The following is an 8,819-nucleotide window of genomic DNA, read 5'->3' on the forward strand; positions in this document are numbered from 1 at the left end:
TCGGCCCAGAGCCTGTTGCTGGTCGTCACTTTTGTATTTTTATTTGTATTTGTATTGGTTTTTTTTTTTTTTCTGAATCATGCTGTACAGAAGCACCTACCAGGGCTACCAACACCATCTCTTGCCCTAAGACAGAGGATAGCTTCACCAACCATTTGTACTGGTTATCTCCAAATTTTTAATTTTGCCACTTACATCCCTTTGCTTCTCACTGTCTCATATAAAGAAAACAATGGTTTCAAATGACCTTTACCCTTGAAACCATGAGTTGAATACTCATGGTTAAATACCCACCAAATAATTTTGTATAATATGTACATCAAGAAGTATCCATAAAGTTGTCATGCGTCACTTAAAGCATTAAAAGCAAAATAATTATACTGTTAACATCATACTTTGCGATCTTAAACTTTGACCTATATTCAATGACAAACAAGTCAGATTTACGGAGAAAGAATTTTCACTATTTCTCATCACAGCATATCGAGCAATTTTTAAGAAAATTAAAGAAATCAACTATTACAATTTCTTTATTTTTTTCAACGTGGGGGAGAGAAGGGGAAACACGGAAACAATCTAAAAATCAATTTTATTATTAAAATAGCAATGAAACGGAAAAATGTCGGAGCTGGGGGGAAAAAGCACTGCAGTATTTTTTAATTTGGGAGTGAAAAGGTAAACGTTTTTACAGTACATTCAAAAGTACTCTCTTCTTTTTCTATATTTAAAAAAAATCAATTACTTTTTCATTTATAAACAGAAGGATTTTCACTGTGCCAGAGAAAAGAGTTGTTTTTCACCCTGCATTTATCAATGCTGACCACTTTTGTCTGGGTATAGGATCAGTCCAATATCATAAGTTAGAGGTCATTCATTAATCACGTAAGAATGATTTTGGCCATTTTGACCCCCACCCCTCCTGTAAGGAAATGTAAGATTTTTCAACCCCTCTCCATATTCTTATGTAAGATTCCATTTCGTTTTCAAAATAATAAAATGTTGTTAGAAAAGGATCAATTACACTAATATTCCCAGTTTGATGTAAATTAATGGATTTTTATTTTTTAAATATATTGTACAATAATAACGCGGATACTGATTAAAAATAGAACATGCCATACACAGTGCGTTTTTTTTTTTACACTATTCATTCTTTGTAAAACAAATAAAAAATAGCTCATCCTAATTCGTATTTCATATTTTAGACGCAAATGAAATATGATCCCTGCTGAACCACTTGATCGTGCGATTTTTAATCTATGATATCGATTTGGAAAATATTACATAAGAATGGGTTTGACCCCTTCCCTCCAAAGTAAGGGTATGTAGAGATTATTCTTACCCCCCTCGCCCCAGAGACCTTTACATAATAAATGAATGGTTTCTTAACCTCTATAAATATTAACTCCAATCCTTAAAGTACTGCATTGCCAGGGTTCCCTTTCACTTACACAAATTTCCAAGTATAACAATATTTTAAACGTAAACTTTCAACCTATGAAGATTAAAAAATATGTTTACTGAGAACCTTACAAAACAGAAAACTGAAAACAACTTTATTGAAAAACTGGAAAACACCTTTAGATTATGATATAAACAGATGCATATCACAAGAGTATGGAAGTAATAATTTCAAAACTTTTTGATACATTTCAAAAATGGAATTCAAAAATGTTCTGGATGCCCCAGGTACTCCCTAAAAATCCTTTCGCAGACTAAAATAACTAGGCTGCCACTCGAGTTCGACAGATTATAGCTGGCAAATACTTGTTTGCCTATCCTCGTGCTCAGCTTTGCGGCCAATGCTGAGCTGTGGTCGTCCGCCGAGTATCCCATGATGCTCGTGCATAAGGGAGAACTGTTATAAGGGGTCTTGATGGCGACGGCAAGGCTCTCGAATTTGCCCTGGTCTCCAATCCAAAGGAAGAGACAGTCCTTCATTCTTATCACGTAGAATGTGACTGGGACATCGAGCAGGACATCTTGAAAAAGATGGGTCGAAATGATGTCACCTAGAAACATAAATAAATCAGTCAAAATAATATAAAGCTATAGCTTGACCACGGAGAGATGGATGATGACCTTGAAGTGGAAACATCATTTTTATCATTTGCAATATATAGAATCAGCCAGAAAGCGCCAAATACTAAGAGGCACAGTCTCGCTAATCTATTACAAAATAACTAGATGTACTGAGTACTCGGTAACTACTCGGCCAATTTGCCGAGTACTCGGTACTCGGCCAGATTTTGATCAGGTACTTGGCCAATACCAAGTAGTTGTAAAATATTGAATATTGTTCAAGAAAGATTTTGCAATTTATAAAAAAAAAATGCAAGCATATAATATACAGCAGTCATTTACAATTCAAATTTACAAGTCCAATTTTAATTTTGAGAATAATGAAGTTTGTTATGATTCAATGGAGTAAATCTTTATTTTAATGTAAACAAAGTTAATTAAACTTATTAAAAATGGGACAAAAAAAATTTATATTATTAAACGGATTTTTGCTTCAAACAAAAATTATTTATAAGAAATATAAAAATACCTTCATTTAAAAAATTAAAACAAATAAAACAATGTTAAAAGAATAAATGCAGGAATACAGCTGGCATGTGTTTTAGCTTACAAGGAATGCCTTTTAAAATGCACAAAATGTGAGCTTATGGATTTAAAGACATCCGACAAAAGTCTCTTTTTTTTATGTCTTTACCTTCATTAGCTTTCATTTTATGCACTGAAAAAGACGTTCCTTGTAATGCAGAAAAACATGTCTGCAGTGTTCCTGCACATTTGTGCTTTTAAGGTTGTTTTATTTGCTTTTAAAAATTATTTATGTTTGGCGGAATAGCACTATAATAGATTGATGTAATTTGTTTTATTTCCAACTTGATTAGGCATACCTTTTATTTATTTGTTTACTTTTAATTTTAATAATAGCTGTTTTGTAAATATTTTTGACATAAATAAAAATTTTAAAGTAATGATTAATTAAATTTCCACTTGAATTTTGTTTTAAAAACTATTAATAGACATGGAGGTCTATACTAATATTTCAATGTGTTCAAAATTCATCACGTGTGTGCCGATGGTTCTACTCAAAACATAACTGATACTCGGTAACTCGGTACTCCATCGAGTAGTGAAAGGCTGAGTACTCGGTAATTGGCCAAAGTGCTTTTCGGTACATCTCTAAAAATAACAACAAACAACCTATTGCAAATAATTTTTCCGCCTCAAGGTCAACCGCCATCTCTTTATGGCAGTGGTTCCCAACCTTAGTTGTGCAGCTTACCAGTTTTGAACAAAACACCATTGCAGCCCACTAACCATTATATATTACTTGCACAGCAAAAATTTACTTTCTGGGAGAGGAGAAAGCATCTGCTCATAATTATATCCTTCAGTGTAAATAATGTACCGTATTAGGATTGAAAGTGTGTTCAAAACAAGAGCTCTGGGAAAGGTCAACCCCCTTCTCCCTTATTGCTGATATAGATATTACTGAACAAGAACAATTTCCGGATTGAAACTTGAAAAATCAAAATCTCAAATAACTTGCAACATTCAATGCATTTCAATATTATTTTTTTAAAAAAACAGCAATGAAAAGTCTCATTCAAATAGGTAGGCTGTCCAAAGCTCCTCTCAAGTGTCTCGATTCACTGGTGGTTAGTCACGCGAATTCCCAACAAAGGAGGAGGGTTTTTATCTTGAAGCTAATGCTAGTTTTTTGCCAAGCGAATTTTCGCAAAAAAAAAAAAAAAGAGGAAACTTAAGACCCCAAGACTTATCTTGATTCACATTATCAACAAGTGTCCACGGAATAGGCGTGTGCACGGGGGTCACCAGGGGTACCGTGGTACCCCCATTAGCTCGTAAAAATGAAAGTTAATACAAAAGTGGCTGAAATTTTACATTTGTAGGTTCATTAATTTCTTACCACATACACTTTATAAAAATGCTTTTTTAGTCCCAATATTTAAAAATTTTCCTTAAGCAAGCAAGTATGGGAGCCTTTCCAAGTGTAATTTCAACCTCCTGGTACAGTGGTACCCCCATTTCTGAAGCCCAGAGCACGCCTATGGTCCACGGCACAGTCACACATTGTTCGGGGCCCACTTGTGGGCTACGGCTTATGGGTTGGGAAACGCTGCTTTATGGACAAGCTTTGCAAGTAATTTCCCTCCGGCCCAGTGACACTGATGCAAAAAAAGAAAGAAAAAGAGAGGGGGGGGGGGCTCCAAATAAGAGAAAAACCTAAAGATTAAGTAAAATTTAATCTTTTGGTATTTATTGTTGTGGCACTTAAAATAAAGTTAATTATTTTATCGTAAGCAGTTTTGATTTTTTTTTCTCTCCCCCCCCCTTTTTTTCTTATTTTTTTCCCTTTTTCTTTCTTTCCACCCCTCTTTTTTTCATCTTTTCCCTTTTTTCTTTTCTTTTAATTCTCAATCCCCTAACACACTTTTTTTCTGTAATTTCATTTTTTTTTTGAGGGAGGAGTAACAGTGCCCTGATCCTTTCATTTTTTCAATGCGGGGAAAGGACTTCATACTGTCAGTCCTCTTTATACTGTCATACAGTGGCGCAACCAAAAAGTAGTTTTTGGGGGGCATTATTAAAAAATTCTTGCTTCTGGTGGGAGAATAGATCGGTGGTCCTTCCCCAGAATTTTTTTTACAATTGCAGTCCTATGAATGCAGTTTTAGACGGTCTCTGGTGATGCTACGTGGAGGAAGAATTCGGGACCCCTTCTGTGGAAATTTTTAGAAATTGAAATCTTAAAAGCCATTGTAGGCTATATTTGTTAAAGTTAGTGTAATGAGAGAAATGGGACTTTTTGAAGTTGCCCCGGATTGATTTTTTTTAAAAAATTGAGTGAAATCCATCACCCTTCAGCCTATTATTTCAAATTGAAGTTCAAAAAACGCAGTTTCAGCATGACTTCGATAATTTTACGAACAGGGCAGTTCTGAAGCTTTCCCTATTAAAACTAATTTGAAATTAAAGTCCTGAAAAACGAAGAGATATTCAATTATTCTAAGTGGAGGGATTTAAATGCTCTCCACCTTAAATTTTTGGAAATAGTAAATTTCTCATTTTCAGATTTCATACGGGAGCAGTCGGACCCTCGTCCGAAATTTTTTCGTAATTGAAGTCTTAAAAGTGCGACTGTGGACCATATTTGGTAATGATTGGGGTTCGGCCATTTTTCAAAATTGAAGTTCTATAAAAGTAGTCTTAAATGATTTTCGATGCTTTTAGCAGGCAAAGCATTTGGTTAATTGTCCCCTGGAAATTTTTCGACATTGAAACCCAGAAACCGAGGTTTGAAGAAGCTCTTTAGTGGTTTTCGTGAGTGGAGAAGGCTTACAAAGTGTAGCACCTTGAAGACTTAGGAAAAAGAAAAAAAATGGGGCGGAAGGGGTAAAGAAATAGGAGGTGTTGGACGTAATTACCTGATCAATAGTCAGTAACTTTTGAAAATTTTATTTTAAGGTTCTTTTTAAAAGTAATTCAAATTTTTTCCCAACTTTAGGGAGTTTCCAAAAATATTAAGAATACAGCATGTAAAAAGTTCACAAAACAAAACAATTATAGGTTTTTAAAAAGAAAAAAAAAACATTGGAAGCTCCTCCAAAATTTATCCACCAAATTAAAAAAAAAATATTGAATTACATTAAAATTTATTATTCCGCAACAAATCCAATATTTATCGCCAATCTCGCTAAGTTTTTTACTTTTTTTATTTTTAAGAATTATTTGTTTTTAATTTATTATTTCCTTTCTTTATTCGTCACATTTTGAAAGCGATACAACATAGGGTCTGGTGGGGGAAAGTGGTCAATGGGGTAAAGTGGTCATTCGTCAGATAAATGTCTATAACTTGGAAATAAATGTTCGAATGAACGTGAAAATTTTATTTTAGGATAGGGCAGTTAGAAACTACATTTTGAATACAAAATTTCACATCTGGCAAAATTTTATTTGGTAAAATAAAATACTTTGTGTCAATATGAAAAATTTCAAAATCTGAACACCTCTTTTAACTTTCTTGGAAAATTTTGCTTGTTGGAATTATGAACAGATTGACTGCACAGGAAGCTTCCTACATGTCTCAAGAACTCTTACTCATTAGTAGTTAACTGAATCTATTTTGGTTAATTTTTCAGAACGATTTAAGTAAGATGGGGTAAAGTGGTCATAATATTAGGCTTAACGAATATTGTCCTTCTAACGTCACGTAATCTTTAAGTATGAGGCAGACACAAATGAAATATTAATTTTACTTAATAAGTATCGTTTTTACAGTAAACAGGGTTAAATATACGAGTAATTGCGTATGCATGCGCATATACTCGTGTAGGCAAGTATACATACGCATTCACATAAATGCACCAATAAACGCTTAGTATATGGGTATCTGCAAGTATTTTTTGTCTATAAAGGTATACGTTTGACTATACACGTATATACCCGCTTATACTCGTATATATACGAACACTTATTTTCTCAGGTAGACACGTATATATGCGTACGTACTCGAAACTCGAGTAGACACTTACACACAAGCATATGATATACACGTATACAGGGTAAGATTAAACTCTTGGGCAAATTCTTAAAAGATGTAAGAGGGGAGTAGAAGAAACAAGAATCATTAGAAACATATGGTCACAACGCTGATGCGCTACATGCACGCAAAATCAGAAACTGAGGGATGCACAACAGGTCACAAATTTATTACACAAAGACAATTTTACACAACATTTTGGATCTTAAGAAAGTGTTAAAATGATTGATGAACTTTGTGACCGGTTGCTGTAATACGTGCATCGTAATCACAAAGCACTCTCTGTTGCAATAATGAGAATTTTGAAAAACTTTTATCAGTCGCTGTGCCTTTGTTGCGATGGTGGATTAGAGCTACTACAGGCCGTAACTTAACCATCTGCTCTAAATATTTCTTAAGAACTAAAATGTTGGTTAAAATCATCTTTTTTTTTTCCAATTGGGCTGTACAAGAGACCCACCTGAAGAGGCGTCTGGGACATAACCAGACCTAGTGCTCTCCCCTACAATGCATCAGTTTTTTATGTGTCACCATTAAGGCGCTGATGCATATGACACAGTAGTTTTTTTTGACGCCCAGTTTCCACCAGGTGGAGGCACCTGGGCTCTCTGATGCGACATTGCACTAGGAATTTAATTTTTTCCTAGGGAGTTCTAAGATAAACGAATACCCTAGGGATCTTTTACATGCCGTACAATCATACGACATGTGCGCTGATAATTTTCTTCATGTTGAAAATCCACCGACCGGCATCCCCAGTTCAGAACCCGGGTCCTCAGACCTGCAAGGCGAGCGCCTAACCATCACGCCACCAGCCAGTCAGGTAAATCATGTTTGTGTGACAAATTTGTGGCCTGTTTTGCATCTATCAGTTTCTGGCTCAGTGTGCATGTAGCACGTCAATGACCATAAGTTTATTATGATTCTTTGCTTCGTATCCTCTCCTCTCGCACACCCCTTTGTATTTTGCCCCAGACCTTGGATTCACTCTGTAAGCATATATGTATATTAGGGGATATACTTGTGTATACATACATGTACTGATATAAACGTAAATGTACGTATATACGTCTATACTGGTACATAATCGTGTTTGCACGTAAACATTCGTATGTACTCGTTGCTTCCATATATATGTACGTGAGTAGACATGTACAAACACGCACTGGATATATCCACGGAAGTATATATGTCTACTATATACGCATATACTCAGGTATGCATGTATATACTCGAGAAAGAAGTGCATCCACGCATATGATGTTCGTTTATACGCGTATATACTTGTATATACACGTGACACGTATGTACTCGTTTAGACACGTATACTGTAGGTAATAACGTATAAATGCTTATGTATACCCGCATATACTCATGCATATACTTGTAACTAAAAAAAGTGATCGAAATATACAAATATTACGGTTATTTATAGCGGTTTTGCATCTAATTTAAATTGTGACCACTTTACCCCATGCTATGACCACTTTCCCCCACCCCATGGGGTAAAGTGGTCATAAATACATAGAGAAATGAAAGTGTTATAAAACTACTTAAAACAATATTTTTCCCCCTGAAATTCTATGTACCGTGTTCTTTAATAATGCAATGTAAAATAACAACGAAAAAAGTTGAAGTGTTTGAAGAATTTATTGTATTTATTATCCACCTAAGTTGAAAACCTACGATTTTATGACCACTTTACCCCACCAGACCCTAGAAGAGGAAATATTTCTCTATCTCAGATTCTTTTCTTCCTCCATCATTTTGAACTCCATTCGTGTTCCGTCAGTTTCATCTAAATCCGGTAGCGATTGAGAAAAATGTTCCACCACAATTGGGTCTCTCCACCAATACTTTTACCAATTACGTTTTAAAAATTGAAAATGTCACTTACTATCTTTAGAACTGGACATTTTAGTCGCTTAACTTTAGTTACTCAAAAGACTTTTAAATTAAACCTATTCAGGATGATATCGGAATTTTTTTTCCTGTGTCCGTTCAAAAAAAATGTAAACAAACATGGAAGCGGTTACAGTTTAAGAAGGCAAATTTATGTTCTAAAGGGATTTTTGACGTAAATGTATTGAATATTAGGAAAAATTTGACAGAATACTTGTACCAGATAACTTTCTGTGATTTTAAGCATTTATTTCAATTGATTATTTATTTTTTGTCATATTTCAGCGTCCTATAAAGTTGCTGCAGTTGTTTTTGGCAACAACAGTACGAAGATTTG

The 8,819-nt window shown here is 34.6% G+C and overlaps 1 protein-coding gene across 1 annotated transcript; it reads right to left on the reverse strand.

Annotated features, from left to right (window-relative positions):
• Nucleotides 1-1,539: 1,539 nt before the first annotated feature.
• LOC129222857 (proteasome assembly chaperone 4-like) lies at nt 1,540-8,594 on the reverse strand. Its single transcript, XM_054857414.1, has 2 exons — nt 8,478-8,594; nt 1,540-2,012 (listed from the first exon to the last, which is right to left on the reverse strand). The coding sequence occupies exons 1-2, from the start codon at nt 8,494-8,496 to the stop codon at nt 1,666-1,668; spliced, it is 366 nt and encodes a 121-aa protein (XP_054713389.1). The 5' UTR covers nt 8,497-8,594; the 3' UTR covers nt 1,540-1,665.
• Between the last annotated feature and the right edge of the window lie 225 nt (nt 8,595-8,819).

Source organism: Uloborus diversus, chromosome 5 (genome assembly GCF_026930045.1).
Source record: "Uloborus diversus isolate 005 chromosome 5, Udiv.v.3.1, whole genome shotgun sequence".
In the NCBI taxonomy this organism is placed as follows: Eukaryota; Metazoa; Arthropoda; class Arachnida; order Araneae; family Uloboridae; genus Uloborus; species Uloborus diversus.